The following is a 21,710-nucleotide window of genomic DNA, read 5'->3' on the forward strand; positions in this document are numbered from 1 at the left end:
CACCTAATGCACGTTAATGCGGTGCATTTCGGTCCTCTGACCTGCGCGGCAGTAGTGAGTTGACACCTTGATGGCGACGACAAATAGTGAAAAACGAGAAGAAATGGAGTCTCCATCCGGTAGGATATTTTTTATTTCTCCCTAGAAATGTATTTTAATCGTGTGGTGGGGGGCTCAGACCACGTCCACTAAGTAGAGTAAGCATTCAACTGTCCACTGATACCTTTGGTTTGGTGAGGGGCGAAACAGTTTTTGTTATTTTCGGACCTGACGGCGGGGTTTTCCGGTTTTGCCAAGGAATACGGAGGTAGAGGAACATAGCTTTAGGGAGAACTCCACTAACGCTATGGACCAGAGCTAGAGCCCGACTAGACTACTGTATGTTCTTTGTATAAGTGAGGGCCGTGCTCCAATGTACAGACAGTTCAAACCAGATAATGAATATGGAGTAATTAACATTCAGCCAGTAACCAATCAAGCCAGCAGGCCTGCCCCGGTCATGGCCCACTTTCAGCACTGAATAATCGAGAGGGAACCAAGCAAGAAGGTGGTCGGCTTCCTTCCTACTGTAGTTGAATGTAATATTCTGTTGAAGGACAACATGCAATACTAGAATGGGTACACATTATAGTGTATCATTATTTTATGCTTTAACTATTGAAAAATAGCAGATATACAAGCTCACAGCGCGGCACCGAGTGCCGCGCTGCGAGCTTGTAGATCTGCTATTTTTGAAAAATCGTGAAAATTAGATTTTTTACCCGATTTCTATAAGTGTCTTTTGAATCCTTCTAAGGTTTTTTTGAAAAACCCATGTTTCTGCCAGCAATCTGGCCAGCCATCGTCAAAGAAAAGGTCCTTTTCACTTAACTGGAGGTCAGTTAGTCAGCGGTTGTCAAACCTTTTCATGTGAAGGACCCCCAAAATGATATGTATTTGGCCATGGACCCCCATCTCAAAATATCTGGTTCCAGGGACCACCCCCAGAAGCTAAATTTGAGTTACAAATGTTCGCTTTAAAAATACATATATTCAAAGATTTGCACACATTTTCACAACTTAAAAAAAAATAGCAGATCTACAAGCTCGCGCGGCACAGAGAGTGCCACGCTGTGAGCTTGTATATCTGCTATTTTTCACTGGTTAAAGCATTCAATAATTCTAGGCCTAAATGGGTTGAATTATCAATTTAATTCCTCAGCCTGCAAAAATGTTGAATGTTACACGTTTGCCATGTTTTTGTTTAAACGTTTGAACGTTTTCTTAAATTTGTCAAAAATAGGGATGCCAAAATAGGGATGCCAGGGATAACAGTGTTAATGTGGTTAAAGTTCCTTTCACTGCATGGCTCATTGTATAGCATGATGTGCTATTGCAATATTAGCTGTGGATCTATTTAGTTCAGTAGGTACTATAGGGTGGGCGATATGGAAAAATACGCTATCACAATATTTTTCCAAGCTGTATCACGATACGCGATCTTATCACGATTCTTTTTCATGTTGGTTTTTATGATTATTTTTCAAGTTACTTAACAGTACACCTACAAGGTAACAAAAGCTAAAAGAAAAAGGAGTAACAGACCATTTAGAGCAGTGGTCCTCAAAGTGGGTTCCTTTTGGGAGGTTGTCTAAATTGACCATTACAAGTAAAGTACGTAACTCTGACAGTATACAAATGAAACCAAATGGTCCCTGTTCCATTTGTATAATGTCAGAGTTAAGGGGTGACCTTGACATTGTAAAGTTTGAGAACTACTGATTTAGACCAAAATGCAGGCTTAAATGGATTCTGCAATGAATCTCTGTATTAACAATTCAACAGGATTTTGTATGAGGCTCCCTCATTGTATCACGATATATATGATATCTCTGAAAAGGCATATCGTGGAGACATTGTATCGTCTCAACGAAATGTATCACCATATCACCCACCCCTAGTACTACGTAGGTAGGTAGGAGATGGCCTGGACAGGGCCAAGATTATGGGCTCAGTTCCCTCTGAGGCGTCCTGTACACGTGCACCCACAAGCACAGGGAGATTACGTAAATGTAAGCATGTTTTTGTCGTGTGCAATGTAAAGATGTACAGTATACAGCCATTAGCAAGGCCTTATGTTCTTTTTTTTCTCTTCTTTGTTGTGTAAGGTAGCTGTGATGAGAGTTGACATACTGGCACCGGCCCAACAAAGGCCTGTCAGAACTGTTAACAGTATGTGAACACGAAAACAGATGATTTGTTTTCGTGTTCTGAACAGGATGTGTGTGTGTGACTTGCTCATTTGATCTGGGTGTTTGATCTGTATAGATGTCGGCAAACAAGTCTTTGAGTCTTCTGTCCAATATTCTGTCCTTAATGTATGTTACTGTCTACTATAAATTACTATGTTGTCTCAGGTGAACATATTGTTTCAACTCTGTCAGTGTGTATTGGAAACATGTTTTTGGTCATATAGAAAATAGCCCCCTGTATGTACTGTAGCGTGTTTGGAGGGTGCTGATCTGGTAGTGGTAAAGAGTCGACCGTGATTTAGGACACAGCCATATAATATACAGTAACCAGATGCTGGCCGTGTTCACATATGAACATGCAAATACGCACGCACGCACGCACGCACGCACGCACGCACGCACGCACACACACACACACACACACACACACACACACACACACAGTTGTGCACAGATGTGTTTATAGACACAGAGGGATCAGACAAACATGCTAGACCTGGTGCGCCAGCCTCCTGTGGAGTGGAAAAACAAATACACCCAGAAGTACCTGTCTGTCTTGGTTTCTCTGTCTGACCCTAACAGTGATCTGTCTCTTTCTGTTAGTCCCTTCTAGGGCATTCACCAAATATTCGAATATTCGAATATCAAAGTCACTATTCGACGTTGTTCACCGAAGTCGAATATTCGCTTATTTTATTTTATTGATTTCTTTTTAAAAATATATATAGTTTATTATAAAGCTTTGCTAGCTAGGAAGTCATAATAATGTGCTGTCAATGCCCCTGGTGGATGGATTTGTTAATGCGCTATACGAGGGGTTCTCAAACCTTTTTAGGCTGTGACCCCCAAAATAAACATATTTGAACTGTGACACTGTTGTTCCGCAGATAAATATTGTGAAAATAGCAGATCTGAGCATGTAGATCTGCTATTTTCACAATGTTCGCCTCTTGCTTACTTAATATTTGACAGTTTGGCCAGTCCTGACGAATATTTTACTATTCGAATACTTTGAGGTCGAATAATTCGAATACTAAAAATCACTATTCGTGAATGCCTTAGTCCCTTCTAATGACTTTGAAGTTTGTTCGTCTACCAGCGTAACAACCTTGACATCTGTTCCTCAGTCTGTTAGTCTGCCAGACTGTTGTAATGACCTGGCTGGACGTCCTCTTTGGTCATCTCCCACACAGTGACCTGTCTGTCTGTATCCCTGCCTTTGTCTGGCTGCCTGTTGGCTCTAATGTACAGTCGTTGTTGTACGACCATGTGGAATTGGTTAGTCAGAGTGTTAAAGGAGTCATCCAGACCAAAACACATATACTGTAGGTTAAATCTGCCTTTCATCATACCCCTTTATACCTGCTTCAGTCCATTTTTTTCATAGCTGCCCCTGTTGCTAGATTTCAGCTGCCCCTGTTGCTTGATTTTGCAGGCCCTCTCATAACTAACAGAGTAGATAGACTTTATACTAGTGCGGTTATTTCTTCAGCTTCAAAGTTAGTATTTTTTTATTGGATTGTGTTTACACAACGTCCTGAGACCAACCACACTGCAGTTTTGACCTCACAGCCACCCTTACTTGTCAAACCGACCCCTCCCTCCCCTCCCTTTCTAGCCTCTCCTCTCCCTGCTCTGGTGCAGAGCAGAACCGTGACAAAAAGGAACATGTGTATAAGAATGTCACATTTTTATGACATACTGTACACAGATCCATCTAAAAATATATATATATATATTGTGTAAAAGTTAATTTTCTTGAAACCTTCATTCTTGAAACTTTAATACATTCTAGATACATTGAACATTCAGTGAATTATTCCAAACCTCTTTTTTTTAAGGTTGAGTTTTTATGTCATACAGCTCATGAATATCAACATATTACACAAGACCACTCAAAACAAGGATTTATAATAGAGAAATGTCAACCTTCTTAAGTCAGAGTTGCTTGAAGTCCAGTTTGAAGTTTCCGAAGTCAGTTATATATATAATTTAACACATCGGGTGCCCCTGGATTGCCCCATTTATCCCCTCTCGCTGCCCAGGCCCACCACCATTGTATTGAATCCGGCCCTGCTGCGTCAATGCATGCGTCATGACGTCACTTGGTCACATGAGCGCAGACAGGATGTTATTGTGTAACTTTCTGTGTAGACCAGTGTTGATCATAGCTGTTCATTGCCGATCAAAATTTGGACATTTTGCCGCACCCCGCCACAGTTTTAGCCATAAAACAAACATCAGAGATAAAGGGCGTTAAAGATGGGGAAATGCATTGGAGTATACAGAGAAAAACGGCCGTGCGATGCTCTCAGCGTCGACTCGAAGCGACTAGCGGCTAATGGGCTACATCCAGGCGCAGCCCCAACCTAACAGTGAGATTTAAAGTTAATACTGTAAATACAGTAAACACGTCAATGTCTCTGGGCCTCCAGAGACATCAAAAAGATTGGCGTGTAGACACCTTGTGGGCATCCCATGAGTTAATTTACTAAGACAGTGTGTAATTTCTCACAACAATGTTTTTTGTGTATGACCATAATGCTTGTTAGTGACACTGCATTCTTTTATGTAATGAGCCACACACTACGTCCATTTTGTACACATTTGGGCCTCTGGTGGTCCCCAGACCTGACGATGATGAGTGCTTTAAAAGCTTCCTGATACTCAATGAACTTGATTGTGTTACACTGAAAGTGTTGTGGTTGATCCTCCTTTGATCTAACCCGATGCTTACCCACTTGTTTGATCTGATGATCTCCTCCTGGACCTTTTTAGAGATACATTATACTAAAAATAACCATGTCCTGGGACCATTCTTTATGCACTGAAACCCATGAATGAGCCAGGCACCTCTGCTGTTTGATCGTTTAAAAAGGCAAAAAAGGTTCTCTGCTCTTATTCTGTCTCTTTCTTGTTTTGAAAATAAATAGGAACTATATCCAGAAATATGAAACACATAATTAGCTGAGAGAAAATAGAAATATCTATATATCTAAATCTGCATGCATACTGTATATTTGGATAACCTCTCCACTGTACTATTCTTATTATTACACATTGACTGCTGCGATCACAAAAAATATCTACTGCTGATATCTACTGTTCCTCTAAAGATGTTTTGCTTCAAGGATCCTGCACTCAGGCACATTGACAGAATGATTGTATTCCTTGGCTGCATACTGTATTATCAAAGTCTTCCAGAGATTGGCTCTGGTCACCTGCTAGTCACAAGCTCCCTTTGCTAAACTGTGCAATGTCGTAGAGTTATGAGGGGGAAAAATCCAAATGTCTGATGACTCTTTTGAACCTTTAGGCCTAGAATTATTGACTGCTTTTATTGAAAAATAGCAGATATACAAGCTCACAGCGCGGCACCAAGTGCCGCGCTGCGAGCTTGTAGATCTGCTATTTTTGAAAAATTGTGAAAATTTGAATTTTGTCCCGATTCTATAAGTGTCTTTTGAATTCTTCTAAGGTTTTTTGAAAAACCTATGTTTCTATGTCAGCAATCTGGCCAGCCATCGTCAAAGAAAAGGTCCTTTTCACTTCAACTGGAGCTCAGTTAGTCTGTTCTTGAGAGACTACTATGTCAGTGGTTCTCAAACGTTTTCATGTGAAGGACCCCCAAACTGATATTTATTTGGCCATGGACCCCCATCTCAAAATATCTAGTTCCAGGGACCACCCAGAAGCAACATTTTTGTTACAAACGTTCGCTTTGAAAATACATATATTCAAAGATTTGCACACATTTTCACGACTTTTTCAAAAATAGCAGATCTACAAGCTTATTTTTCAATGGCTAAAGCATTCAAGAATTCTAGGCCTAAATGGGTTAAGCAAAGTAATTGTGTCTTCATTGGCTACTGCTTTGCAAAGTTATAGCGGATGCTAACTGAATCTTACTAAGAGTGTAACTTGCTAATTCACCGTTTGTCAGCCTTCTGATTGGTCCCTGAGACTCCCTGACTGGCCAACCAGAAAAAACCATTCACTTTTTGCTATCGGGGGTGGAGTTTGTGCAGTGGAGAATGTTGCTTCAGGCTTTCAACAACTGTCCGCTCTGCGCGACACGGCGTTCGTCCAGTACGGCCGCGCGAGGTGATAGCGATATCGCTCATCATAATGAATAAGCTTCAACAAACTAGTTCACATGGACCTTATCAATGGTCTAAGAGTTACGATTGGGTACATATATTTTAAATGGGCAGAATTACGAAAAGCCAGCCTATTATGTGAGGAGAACTATAATCTGGCTCTCCTCTTCCTACCCAAGATGCAATGCGCTACTGTACCTTTGTCTTCCCTTTTTATTAATATCACCTAGATGTTTTTCCTTTGGTACTTTATATAGCTGTAATGAGGCTATGAAAAAATAAAAAATCACACCCGTGTGAAGTGGAGCTGTGTGTGTGTGTGTGTGTGTGTGTGTGTGTGTGTGTGTGTGTGTGTGTGTGTGTGTGTGTGTGTGTGTGTGTGTGTGTGTGTGTGTGTGTGTGTGTGTGTGTGTGTGTGTGTGTGTGTGTGTGTGTGTGTGTGTGTGGATCATGTGTACCGATCTTTGTGACATTTGAAGAAAATATGTAGGAAAAGGAGCAAAAAGTGTGTTTTGGAGAAAATTCAAGATGGCGGAAAATCTATCATGGCGCAAATGGGCGTGGCCTATATGGGGAGATGCGTCATGACCCAAGGAATCCAGGGAAAAAATATTTTTAATTTTCCGACCTACGGTTCAAGAGTTACAGGCCAAAACGTAAAGTGGGGTGTTATAGCGCCACCATGAGGCCAAATGACACAATTATTTTTTATTTAATCCTTGAAATCATTATGAACCTCCTCTCCAAGTCTTGAAACTGTAGCCCCTGTGGTTTGCGAGAGACAAATAATTGAATGTGAGTTTTTGCGATTCCCATTCTAAGTCAATGGGGAAAATTAATTCACTAATAAATTAATATCAATTAAACTATAGAACCTTTCTCTTAGAAAAGTAATAGCCCACGATTCCCGAGTAAGCCGGTCGATTTGACATATGGCGCGAGTGTTTGGTGGCAAAACTGTGGGACTAGTGGCGTGCCGAAGTTTAGGAAGTTCAGGCTACATATACACAGACACACACACAGACACACAGACAGACAGACAGACAGACACACAGACCCACACAGCCACGTATAGGGAGCCTGTGTTTCACACAGCTCCAAAAATCCCATTCACTGCCACAATAAAAACAATCTGCCCAGGGTCAAATGTCCCACCATAGTAACAGGGCAGAATGGGGCGGGATTTGCAAAAGCCTGAATTCTTCACTGCTTAGACTTTCTTGTAATCCTTAGAGGGAAGTCATAGTGATCAATCTATTTAGTAACCTTCTTAGCCTTTGGCAATCTTCCTCAGCCTTGGCTGAAACAGAACTACTGTAACAAAACAAATGCATAGCAGAGAAAATTGTAGCTTTGTGGTAATGTTGCTAGTTGCTACTGTAGTTCATTTGACTTAATAGATTCCTATTTGTTGTCCAACCTGATATTAATTTGTTAAATTAATATTCACCCTTAAGGTATAAATGATGGATGAATGTGTTTGTTTGAGTCGTTTATTTATGATTTGTCTGTAGATGGAGAAAATGGTTTAGATCCAGAAAGGGAATACCACCCAGTCCTGCAGTACATGGAAGTTAAATTCCCCTCTGATTTGCACACATTAAATGATACGTCCCTTATTGTACAACTTGAGAATATACAGTATAATTGTAATAGTACTCAATAGTAACAGTAATCCGTTTTGGTGTATTTCCCTAGAGTCAATCTGACCATCAGCCACTGAATTTCAACATTGATTTTGTGTCAAGTTGACATTTTGTGTTGATTACCGGATGCCAGGCCACGAGGAAGGAGTGCTGTTTTAGTTTAGTTGAGAAACGTTACTGTCTTCATTGAGGACATCAGTTTTACATTCTGAAACCACACGTTACTGTCTTCATTGAGGACATCAGTTTTACATTCTAAAACCACACGTTACTGTCTTCATTGAGGACATCAGTTTTACATTCTAAAACCACACGTTACTGTCTTCATTGAGGACATCAGTTTTACATTCTAAAACCACACGTTACTGTCTTCATTGAGGACATCAGTTTTACATTCTAAAACCACACGTTACTGTCTTCATTGAGGACATCAGTTTTACATTCTAAAACCACACGTTACTGTCTTCATTGAGGACATCAGTTTTACATTCTAAAACCACACGTTACTGTCTTCATTGAGGACATCAGTTTTACATTGTAAAACCACACGTTACTGTCTTCATTGAGGACATCAGTTTTACATTCTGAAACCACACGTTACTGTCTTCATTGAGGACATCAGTTTTACATTCTAAAACCACACGTTACTGTCTTCATTGAGGACATCAGTTTTACATTCTGAAACCACACGTTACTGTCTTCATTGAGGACATCAGTTTTACATTCTAAAACCACACGTTACTGTCTTCATTGAGGACATCAGTTTTACATTCTGAAACCACACGTTACTGTCTTCATTGAGGACATCAGTTTTACATTCTAAAACCACACGTTACTGTCTTCATTGAGGACATCAGTTTTACATTCTAAAACCACACGTTACTGTCTTCATTGAGGACATCAGTTTTACATTCTAAAACCACACGTTACTGTCTTCATTGAGGACATCAGTTTTACATTCTGAAACCACACGTTACTGTCTTCATTGAGGACATCAGTTTTACATTCTGAAACCACACGTTACTGTCTTCATTGAGGACATCAGTTTTACATTCTAAAACCACACGTTACTGTCTTCATTGAGGACATCAGTTTTACATTCTAAAACCACACGTTACTGTCTTCATTGAGGACATCAGTTTTACATTCTAAAACCACACGTTACTGTCTTCATTGAGGACATCAGTTTTACATTCTAAAACCACACGTTCAGCAGTCATCAGTTTAAAATGTATTCAATAAATGGTTATATAACTTCAAACAAAGCAATAATGCATACCGCATATGATGACTTTCTACTTTCAGAAATTACATGTGGGCTGGTTAGAGAGTGAACTAGGGCTGCAACTATAGATTATTATTATACATTTTTCTCTTATTAAAATTGAGGTCCAATCCTCTTTTTTTCTTTTTTTTAATAATGAATTCAAGCGATTTGTTTTATTAATGATTGCACCCCTAGAGTGAACCAATCAGAACTTGGCCAGATGAGGCTGTGTAAATGGCTTTGGCTTAACACGTGGTGACCGAGAAACGAGCATCACTCATTCTCTTTCTACATCTTTCACATTTTAGCGGCATAGCAGGAGAACACATTTGACCCTTTTTTACTCGCATCTCTTCAGTATCGCAATTATTTGACATAATCGCAGTTATTCAGCATGATCGCCGTAATTGTTTCCATGTTGAAAACTGTTCACACATTTTGAAATATATAGGAGATTTACAAGCTTTGTGACACGTTGTAAGCTTGTAGCTCTGCCATTTCTGCAATTTTAATTTGTTTCCAAGTAAAAGGTATGAAAAATGTCAGTAATTTCTTTGTACATTTAAGTTATTTGTCATATCTGCCCCGTGCAACCTTTGATTACGAACCCCAAAAGACAAATAGAAATGTAATTCGTATTCATAATATTATGTTCCAATGTTCAATGCCAAAAAACACAATTAAATCACACAAATGTTGTAATCGTGACAGCTCCAATCTTCAATGTTTCTGTCCTGCGTTCTCGCTCATCGTCGTTATGTCTACGTCCCGTTAGGAACGCCCCCCACACACCCCCGCCGACGGCTCCCTCCCTCATCCCATCTCCTCCTCCTCCTCCTCCTTTCCTCCCAAACGCTTTCATCTTACTGTCCTCTATTTTTAGCTCCTCGTGCGGTGGGCCGAGGAGGTGTGCGAAGACACGAGTGTCTGGATTTGCGGGGGAGAAAGGTGGAGAGACGTGTGTGTGTGTGTGTGTGTGTGTGTGTGTGTGTGTGTGTGTGTGTGTGTGTGTGTGTGTGTGTGTGTGTGTGTGTGTGTGTGTGTGTGTGTGTGTGTGTGTGTGTGTGTGTGTGTGTGTGTGTGTGTGTGTGTGTGTGTGTGTGTCCGTGTGTTTTGGCTCTCCGTTCCATCACGAGACCCACCGTTGCCTTGCACGAGACATGAGCTCCACAGTCTCAAATAGTCACCAGGATGAGAGTAGAGACCAGTGGTTCTCAACCTGTGGGACTCGGGACCCCCTATGATTGCATTATTCAGATATGATTATTTTGGGGGCTTCCCCAGTTCTATTTGGGGGGGGGTCCCCAATAGGAATGGGACGATATGAAAATTTCATGTCACAATTCTTCTTACACAAAAAAAAAACGATTTACGAAATTATCGCGATAATCAAAATTCCCTGGGGTGCCATGACGGCAGTCCCGGGGTGCCGCGAGATAATTTGATAATATTTGGAATGTATTTGGACATTAAAAAAAGATTTATCATTTTAAACTTGAAGTACAAAGTTATTTTCAGTCAGTTCTAACCAAAATGGCTATTATCTCAACGTTTTCCTCGCAACATGATCACTGTCGGGCAGAAACCTTGTAACTTCAAGTTTCAAATATGTACCTCTTTTGGTAAAGCAAGGCCCTGGTTCATCATACAAGACTGTCGCACAAAACTAATGAAAACAGACGATCTAGCTGTGCTGTTTTCACTAGTTTAGTACATTTTATAGATGATAGATACAAAACGAACGGCTTTGGACACGAGAACGACGATATGCAATAAATATAAGGTGCTGGGAGTGAAAATTATAATGTAGGGGTGCCTCGGATTAAAACAAATATTTATGGGGTGCCCTGAGACAAAAACGTTTGGGAACCCCTGGCCTAATGCATGTCAAACCGGGGGTCCCTGAAATTAAAATGGTTGAAAATCACTGCTAGAGCTGTAAAAATCTTCTCTTATGCAGGTACCTGGTATATATTCGGGCTCTGCGGGCTAATAAGTGTCAATTTGGGGGTCCTCAACATGAAAAAGTTTGAGAATCACTTGCATACAGTAGACCATACAGGGCACAGACAGACAGACAGAGACCCAAAGCTCAAATTAATTAGCACCACCAGTAGTGTCCTGTGCTGGTTTTAGAACATTGTGTTGTGTGATGAACTATAAATAGTTTAACCCTATAATCCAAAAATAGCTGAGAAGGAAATGAGTCTAGCACGTTGTCAGCAGAGCTCCTCTCCACAGCAGGGGCCCAATTAGCCTCGCCAGGGCTCTTTTTGTTTTGGGTTATTGGGAAAAGCGGATGAAGAGCATTAAGCGTTTAAAACCTGAGGACGATTCTACAGATGCCTTCTAAATCAGTAGTTCTCACACTTTCAAGATTGTTCAAAAAGGTTAAAAAACTAGAAGGTGTTTAGTGCTGCGCTGCAAGCTTGTATATCTGCTATTTATTTTTCTAATGGCTAACTCAAAATTCAAAAAATAAATCCTCGTTTTAAAGTTATACCATGTAACTTTTTTTATAAAACAAATCTTAAAATGGTCCTAACTGTTAAATCTCTAAAGTTTTATAACCCCCACTCCGTTATTTTCAGCTTCTAAAGCCTTCTCTTTATATGTTTTCTATGATCCTGACCGGGCCCCGGTTTTCGCGGAAAAATTACGTCATCACACTACAGGCCAATCACAGCGAGGGTTATACACTGCCGGCCAATCACAGCGCATCTTGGAGTGGGGTCGCCATATTTGTAGTCTCCCGTGTGTCTCTATACTCGGGTGCACGGTGAAGCCATAGAGTATACATAAAGCATGGGTGAAGGAGTGTATCTCCGGAATGGCTGAACGCACAGGAACCAGGGACCCCTCAAAAGATAGATCTCGGCGAGGTGGAGGCAGACGCGGGGGTGTGAGAACCGAAAAACGGACGAAAGACGCGGACGCGACCGAGGTTTGCTATAGAGCTACTGACCACAAGTTGAGCAACTTACACAGTATAGCTTTAATGTGTTTTAAACAGAAAGAAGGAAAGGTCCGAAAGATGTTGTTTTGGATTTTTTTTTAGATTTAAGACATAATTAATGAATGGCCTACAAGAGAGAACCAAACCTATTCTTATACATTGGTAATGTTTGTAATCATTGCAGTAAAAAGACATACATTTTGATTTATAATGGGGTAAAAAAAAAGTTGCAAATATAACTTGTAAGTATACCGTAGTTATATTAATTGGCCAAGTGAAATATTTGGTATTGATTGCATTATTAGCATCCACACCAAGGCATGTCTGAAAAGTTGGAGCAGCAGCTGGTGGTGCATAGAAAATTAAAGACTAGCGATTAGACTTTTCGATTAGTCTAATAACCGAGAAGTTTAAAATTTTTATTATCATCAAATCAGCATTAAAATTTTACATTTTTATAATCAACTAAATCGATTAGTCTGATAAAGCATTTAAGCCATATTTCATCATTTGTACAATGATGTCATGCTCACAATTGAATTCAAATGTTATGTATTTATTCGTTTTTATTAGTCTGCTGAACACACACGCACGCCCCCACGCACGCGCGCACACACACACACACACACACACACACACACACACACACACACACACACACACACACACACACACACACACACACACACACACACACACACACACACACACACACACACACACACACACACAGAGAGAGAGAGATATTGTGCGCACAAATTCCCATACTCAAGTCAGAGCCGCAATGTTGACTGTGAAAAATAATTCTCAGCTCTGAGAAGTCCCCTGAGCTTTATTTGTATAATTGTACATTACATAAGTGCCATTGTTACACTTGGTTTACATTGTAAGTGGGACCAGCACTGTGTGTTAGTGCGCGCGCGTGTGTGTCCGTTCGTTCGTGAATGGAATATTATTTGACCAATTCTTGATGCATGAATGGTATTATTATTATTATTGTTAATGCTACCATGGTGACCTTCCTGCCAATGAGAAGACTCAGGAAAAGGTTTTGCAGATTGTTTGTGATCATTCCAGCAGAGGCCTTGACTCTCCAAACCTACACCCTAAAGTTCAAATACAAAGGCACTTGTTAGGAAGGCTGAACAATCAACATACAAGTTGTTGCTGTCGGGTGGGGACCGTACCTACCTACAGTATGTTCCCCAGGTTACTTACCCAAAAAAGGTCCTATGTTACCCAGGTTCTGTGTTCCCCACTTACCCCCACAAAAAAGGTTCTGTGTTCCCCGCTCAACGTAAAAAAGGTTCCGTGTTCCCTGCTCATCCAAAAATGCAGGAAACATTACTTTCTAATTATTAATAACAACTCTAAACACACACAATAATGGGGAGAGATTACGAATACTAGTGGGACAGGAGTAGCCTGATTTCGGTGGGCACCTGGACAACTGGGCACCTAAAATAGAATTGCCCACCACATGTTCTTGGTGCCCAGATGTCACACCATTTCCTGCATTTGAGTTGGGAACATCCTTTTTTTCATTGAGCGGGGAACATAGAACCTTTTTGGGGGGAGGGTGGGGAAAATAGAACCTGGGGAACATAGGGAGGACTCCGTCGGGTGGAAGCTGTCCTAAATCGTTCCTTTTTAAAGAGTCTATTTACAAAATATAGCCTGCAGATCTACAAGCTCATGAGCTTCTGTGGATACAAAAGTAGTATGTAGGGCATTAATTTAAGTATATATTTTACAATATTCTTTACCGAATTGATTTGTTGATATATACAAGAAATGTAGATTTTTGTGCCCCTCGACCGATTGTTTGATTAATTGGAAAAAGTAATCGAACTTTGCTAAGAAAATAATGTATAGTTGAGCCCTACAAAGCTATACTGTTTGGTAGAAGGTTGTGTGTGGGATGCCAGCACATAGTTTAAACATGCTCATGGACCCTCCCTATGACTCCGCTTGTGCTGATAATAGAAATATTTCCTGTAAGCTGTACTAAGCTGTATTTCCATGTATACAGACAGACAGAAAGACAGAGAAGCCAATAACGTCTGTGCACTCAAAAATGACAATGTCCAGATTGTCCTATTTGAAAAATGTCACATCTGCCCGGAATTAGGATAGAAGCTGCTGAGAACAGAAGTTCAGGAGACTTGCGAGTCTATTCCTCCGGTCATCAATTATTGGTTTAGGAATGTTAAAAACTAAAATAGTTCTCAAACTTTAAAATGTCAAGGTCTCCCCTTAACTTAATTTTGACGGTAGCCTTTTTTTTCTTTACTGGAACTATATCTGCACTGACTTTGACCTCTAAGGACCTTCCAGGGAGGGTGTTTTTTTGTGCGTCTTGCCGCATCACCCTTTCTTGTTTATTTTAATTTTTATTCTATTTTGCTAGTTGTTTTTATAGCTCTGACCTTTGGACACTGCACTATTAGGTTGTGTTAGTATTTTTTTTAGTATTTCTGCTTGTGTTTGACCTGATGTAGAGATACTTGTTGCACTAACTAGCATTGACTGTTATGGTCACTTTGATTTGGGCACTGTATTATTTTGATAGTCGTGCTTTAAGACACTTTATGTATATATATTATTCCTTCCCTTTCCTGTTGTACCTTGCTCTTACTGTACTACTGTGTCTGTCTGTCTGTCTGTCTGTCTGTCTGTCTATCTATCTATCTATCTATACTTGTGAGGGTCAAATTAGACCTCCCAAAAAGGAACCCAGAGAGTCCCTGGACCCCACTTTGAGAACTGCATTTTCTTATAGTTTTTGTTACCTTGTAGGTGGTTAAGTAACTTGAAAAATGTACCATAAAAAAACAACAACATGAAAAAGAATCATGATACAATCGTGTATTGTGATACAGCTTGGAAAGAAATTGTGATATTGTATTTTTCCATATCGCCCACCCCTATGTGTAAGTGATGTTTTTGTTTAAAGATATACAGATAGTAATCAGCAAGTATTCAGCAGTAGGGGTATTCCCATCTCTCCAGCTCTTTAGTAAACACAGCATACAATTTCAGGTCGGTATACCAACCAATCAGGAGAGAGATTTACATCCTTTTATCAAGCTCCAGATCTATTTGTCTAACAGTCCTATTTCTTTTGGCGTCTCTCTTTTTTTCCACATCCAATTTCACTCGTTTATACTGTTTCCAATTCTTGTATGCCCATATATAGACATTCTGTGATATGGAGATTCGGCTGTGCAGAACCACAGATCTGACAGATATGCCCTTATAGAGTATGGATGGATGGACAATACAGACCTCCCTCTGCAGGACTGTATTTATGAAGGAACATTCTGTAGCCTGGCTTCACTTCAGAAATGCAGAATTGTATTATCTGTCTTATCTGCTCAACCATGGGTCATTTGGCCCAAAAATATATAAATTTTAATGCTATGGTAATTATCCAATTTTAAAGTTAAACTTTTTTAGAAATATAAATTTAGAGCTTGCTGTGTCAGTGACATCTGGGTGATTTGGATAGAACAGGGCCACATTATGACATACTGTAGATGGAGAACAAATTCAGATAATCTGATAATCCCCCACCACCCCTCTCTCTCACTCTCTCTCAATTTCAATTCAATGTTCTCTTTCTTTCTCTCTCTCTTGTGTGCTTTGTTTTATCTTTCTGTGTCTATCTGTAATAGGCCTAGCTTTAGAACGAGTATGGCCACAGTTACTGTTGTAATACTAGTTATAGTTACTGCTGCATGGTTAATAAACTGTGTGTGTGTACAGCGAGAGATGGATGGGAAGTGTGTGTGTGTGTGTGTGTGTGTGTGTGTGTGTGTGTGTGTGTGTGCGTGTGCGTGTGCGTGTGCGTGTGCGTGTGCGTGTGCGTGTGCGTGTGCGTGTGCGCGTGCGTGCGTGCGTGCGTGCGCGCGTGCGTACAGTGAGAGATGGATGGTGTGTGTGGAACATGGGGACCGGGGAGAGAAGAAAGAGGAGGGAGGGGTTGGAGGCAGCCTCGTGCCCTTGCAGCTGGTCATTGGTTGGAGCTTTTAGAGGAGGGAGGGGCGTCTATGCCTCTGTCTCTGTAGAAGGAGAAGCTGAGAGAACACGGGGGAAAGAGAGAGAGAAAGGCTAGGCAGGCAGGGAAATTAACACAGGGGATTCTCCCAGCACTGGAATGCCTATACCTCCCTCATTTCCACTCCAGACATTGTTGCTGCTTCTCTGGATAGACACAGACAGGCTGAGGTGCGTGGGGCAGGCGGGCGGGTGGGCGTGAGGGTGCATGTGTGCACTGTGCAGACTCTGAAGCATCGTCCGAAGCATCAGTCACCTTTGTGCTCTGACTTCATCCTCTCAGTTCAGTCTAGTGTGTGCGTTGCACTTCCACCGCGAAGAACCGGGCAGGACACAGACCGAGGACGGAGGACACAGATGAAGGAAGAGCAAGAAGAAGAAGGAAACGGGGCAGTCTATCTAGTATAGATGGGACAGTTGAGAAGAGAACGGAATGAGAAGTCCAGTCTTGTTTCTCTGATGCGTGGCGGATTACACAATGTTGCCTGTTCACTGGAACCTGATGTGACTGAATGGACTGAAGTCATCACACAGATGGCTCTCATGCTGTGCTTTCCGCAGGAACTGCAAACGCTGCTGCCATCTCTTGACTTTATTGGAGGCTATGGGCAGAGGCTTTGCAAGCACATCTTGGGACTGAAACAAAATCGATTTTTCTTTTACACATTTTCTCAAAAGGCATGCGCCCTTTTGAGCTGGAGAGCACTCCGTTATGGCTTTTGTTCCCACAAGAAAGAGGAAGAGGAATAGGACTGCTCGTCTAAATCTGTTTGTATATCTACATTTGTGTTCATGTGCGTGATGGTGATTCTTTTTTAAACTCTGTTAAGAAGCCTGCAGTGAGGACCTTACCCTAAGGGCTCCCTAGCTCTGAGCCCTTGACATTACAGAGGGCACAGATCTCACAATGACACCTCTGCATGAACATCTACTGTCAGGCTGAAACCAGCCAACTTGCCCGGGGCGTTCCCGCAATATACCCTTTTAGGCTCCTTTTGGACGCACCTTCTTGCCCAAGATGATGAACTCCACCCTCGATCCATTGAATCAGAGCTCTGCCGGTTTAGAACCCCCCACCAACCCATCTGCTCCCTTCTGCCTGCTGGAAGTGGGCTACTCTCACATCTTCAACGTTTGCCTCCTGGAAGTCTCCGTCATCCTCCTCCTCACCGTCCTCATCATCTCTGGTAACCTGGTGGTGATATTTGTCTTCCACTGTGCCCCTCTACTCAGCCAGCACAGCACCAGCGCTTTCATCCAGACCATGGCCTACGCTGATCTACTGGTGGGAGTGAGTTGCCTCTTCCCATCCCTGTCCCTCCTCCATCACCTGCCGGGACTGGATCCCAAGCTAACCTGCCAGGTGTTTGTGTACTTGGTGTCCGTGCTGAAGTCCGTATCCATGGTGTCCCTGGCGTGCGTGAGCGTGGACCGCTACGTCGCCATCACGCAGCCCCTGACGTACGCGTCCCTGGTGACGCCGTGCCGGGTGCGCTGCTGCATCGCCCTCATATGGCTGTACTCGGCGGTGGTCTTCCTGCCGTGCTTCCTGGGCTGGGGGAAGCCGGGCTACCACGGCGACGTGATGGAGGCGTGCGCGATGGAGTGGAGCACCCGGCCCGAGTTCACGTCGTTCATCGTGGCGCTGCTCTACGCGCCCGCCGCTCTCACCGTCTGCTTCACGTACGCCAACATCTTCAAGATCTGCAGGCAGCACACGCGGCAGATCAGCGAGCGCCACGCACGCTACGCTACTCCGCCCCAACCGCTGCGGGCTGCCGTCGGAGCGGTGGCAACGGTCAAAGACGGCAGCGGGGTGGAACAAGGTCAGTTGCCCAACGTGGCGCAGCGCGTTAAACCCCAACATCAGCAGCCGCTGGCACCGTGTCCGGACAAGCGCTATGCCATGGTGCTGTTCCGCATCACCAGTGTGTTCTACATCCTGTGGTTGCCCTACATCCTGTACTTCCTGCTAGAAAGTGGAGGTGTCTACCATCACCACGCAGCCTCGTTCCTGACTACGTGGCTGGCGATCAGCAACAGCTTCTGCAACTGTCTCATCTACAGCCTCTCCAACTCCGCCTTCCGGAAAGGCCTCAAGCGCCTCTGTTCCTTCTGTCTGCAGTGCAACCGCGGAGGTCTGGGGCTCGCAAACACCAAGAAGGCCTTCCTGGGGCCTGTTGGGCAGGACTATAGAGGATCTGGCTACGGCCATGGGGAACTTACAGTTGGAATAACATGTCATGTATAATATGAGCGCTGAAGGAATCCTTGTGCTGTAAGACATGTGAACCTTTTTGAAGTTGACAGAAGTGTTTATTTAGATAAAAATCAAGCGAGGGATGGATATACCGCCGCTATTTCTCTCCGGTTTTGAGGTTGCAGAGGGCAGGCATCAACACTTACATTGGCCACAGCTGGCAGTCAGAGAGGGAGAGGCGGGGAAAGAACAAGGGACTGAAGGTTAAAATGAGAGCAAATCTAGTCCCTTGGGGTATTTGGAACGAGTTAACTTGTAAACATCATCTGACATGGATACACACAGCTGATGTGTAATGATCAGTGGAAGGAGTGATGGCCTTCTAAGAAATGTTCTTGGAAGTTGGGTGGTAGTTGTTAATTTATTTTGCCAAAAAGACAGGACAGAACTGAGAACTGTTGTTGTTGACAGTACTGAGAAGCAGTATGTGAAACAATGTGAGCTTTTCATGTGTTGCCAGACAGACGCATACAGTATGTTGTAAGAAAGAAACTAAACATGAATGAATGAATGCTAAAATATTTGATAAAATCAGACCACTTGACTGCTGCTTTTTAGTACAAATAGTCTGAGGTGAGTGCTCAGTACTAGCCTCTTTAAATGTTTTTATATACAGTAATATATCCCTCTGGGTGCTTGATGTAAATACTCAAGGTGATGTGTAGTTGTCTTAGTTTATATTTAGTTTGATTGATTTATTGATTGACTGGCAAAGCTCATTAAATCAAAGAGCGGATAAAAGACAGTAATTAGGTCTAGTCCCAGTTCACAACTCACCTACAGTATCTGTGGGATATATGTATTTAAAAACATCGAAACAGTACAACAAGGTCATTATCATACATAGAATATGGTGGTTTGTTTCAAGAGATCTCTTTATAACCTTGATGTTTTAGATTATTTATTAAGTAATCTTGTACAGTATGAAAAGTAATATCCTAACTTAACAGTGATGCTCCTCTTTGTGATGTTTCCCACGAGATGCTGATTTTGTTGTATGACTGTGAAACCTGTGAAAAACAACAGTAAATGTTGCTTTGTTCATGTTTTTCTTTCTTTTTTTTCTGTTTACTGACTTTGATATTTATGATTGCATAACTTGGTCCAAGACCTTGATAAACAAAGTGGTTTGTTTTCAGAATACATGTGCATTTTCAACCACGGGTAATTGAGTTTTCTAATGACAGCACTCCCCGTGAAAACCTTTGGCCTTTAGATCATTGACCTTGAGATTGTCTGGCATATTGTCGTTGTCGGGCAGAAACCTCTCCGTATTTCATCTTTTAGCCTTTTCATAAATCAATGCCACATTTCATAGTTCATCGTTTGACAGTGTGAAAATCAAAAGAAGTGGAAACTAACCCATTAAGACCTGGAATTATTGTATACGTACTTTAGTTATTGGAAAATGGCAGATCTACAAGCTCACAGCTGCGTTGTGAGCTTGTAGATCTGCTATTTTTGAAAAGTCGTGAAAATGTGTGCAAATCTTGAATACATGTATTTTTAAAGGGAACATTTGTAACTCATATTTAGCTTCTGGGGGTCCCTGGATAGGGCGGTCACGATTATGATATTTTACATGACGATTAATTGTCACTCAAATAACTGTGATTAACGATTTAATTGTGTTTTTGTCGTTGACAATTACATTTCTGTTTGGCTTTTAGGCTTTAAATTTGCACATGGCAATCATGACACATAACTCAAATATACAAATAAAGTACTGACATATTTGACAACTTTATTCTTAAAAAAGAACATTGATAGTGGAAATAGCCGATCTACAAGCTCAAAATGCGTCGCATCGTGAGGCATTGTGAGCTTCTAGATTTGCTATGTCCACTACTTTTTATAGTGTTTGAAACTATTAACATATTTCTCAACATGGAAACGATTATGACGATTATGCAAAATAATTGCGATGACCTCAAATAATTGCGATTAGACGATTATGTAATAACTGTGACAGCCCTATCCCTGGAACGACATTTTTTGAGATGGGGGTCGGTGGCCAAACACATATCATTTTGGGGGTCCTTGACTGTGGCTAGATAATAACTACATCGGATCCTTTTCCTGAAAAACGACAGTTTTGGACATAACGAGGGTTCCGCCCGAGCATAAGAAGTAGTCCCGCTTCATTTCCATGTTCCTCTAATTATCTTCTCACCAGCCTATATGCTGTGATTGCGTAACTGTGCCTGCAGTCAGGGACATGCGCGTGTGCGCATGTATGCACACACATACATGCACGCACGCGCACAAACACAGACGGGAGGAGGAACACATGCACACAGAAAAGACAAACAGTCCATTCTCTCATGACTCCTCACTAACCTCTGCCCGGTGCCATGAAGATGTATGACCCCTTCACCATTTGGCATTGGAGAGACGGAGCAAGACGGAGCATCTAGATTATGCGTGGTGCAGGCGTGTGTACGTGCGTTTGTGTGCGTGCAGCTAAGCTAAGACGTTTGGGACCAGTGGCTGCAAGTTAAAGCCGTTATTATCGTCAACAAATAAAAACTAGATTAAAATGTTAGGGAGGGAGTCGAGGGACTAGTAGAGAAGAGATCCAGTAGAACTAGAAGACAAGTCATTTTATGTTTGGTTGCACTCTGAAAATAGCAGATCTACGAGCAAGTGTAAAATCAGACATTACAACGTCATCAAGGCCTGCCAAAATACATTTTTGTAGACAAAATAAACTGTAGATTTAGTTGACTAAAATCTTATGATATATAGTCAGCTAAAACTGACTAAAACTAAAGCAGATGACTAAAATATGACGAAACTAAATGGAATGTTATTCAAGAGACTGACAAAAACTTAATGCTGTCAAAATCAACACTGTTTTGTCCCATTTGTCATGTGGTCTCTATATCGCTGACATCCAGTCTATTTAGGTGCAGTTACTTTGCTGCAGCTTTATTCTCCTAGGCTACCAAAGAAAATCAGATGGTGAGGTTTGGACTGCCATATTTTATTCCTGTTATTGATATGTGTACTGTACACACAAAAAAAACTGAGCAGACTGCAAGGCTGTTTTACTGGTCTTTAGCACCATATGGCTGTCTAGAGTACGTGGTATTTTATGACTGTTTCTCTACTTACAGACTGTTATAATCTTAGCTTGTGCAAAAAATGGTTGCTCTTTTTCTATTAACATAATGAGCATTGTCTGTTTA

The 21,710-nt window shown here is 41.7% G+C and overlaps 2 protein-coding genes across 3 annotated transcripts in view; both read left to right on the top strand.

Annotated features, from left to right (window-relative positions):
* The window catches only part of rabgap1 (RAB GTPase activating protein 1), a 155,784-nt gene that overhangs the window by 73,702 nt on the left and 60,372 nt on the right, over positions 1-21,710 (top strand). The window lies entirely within an intron of this gene.
* LOC308299062 (putative G-protein coupled receptor 21) lies at positions 17,278-20,991 on the top strand (the record flags this gene model as incomplete). Its single annotated transcript, XM_080742787.1, has 2 exons — positions 17,278-18,486; positions 20,983-20,991. The coding sequence occupies 2 exons, from the start codon at positions 17,278-17,280 to the stop codon at positions 20,989-20,991; spliced, it is 1,218 nt and encodes a 405-aa protein (XP_080598913.1).

Source organism: Nannobrachium achirus, assembly GCF_963921795.1.
Source record: "Nannobrachium achirus genome assembly, chromosome: 15".
In the NCBI taxonomy this organism is placed as follows: Eukaryota; Metazoa; Chordata; class Actinopteri; order Myctophiformes; family Myctophidae; genus Nannobrachium; species Nannobrachium achirus.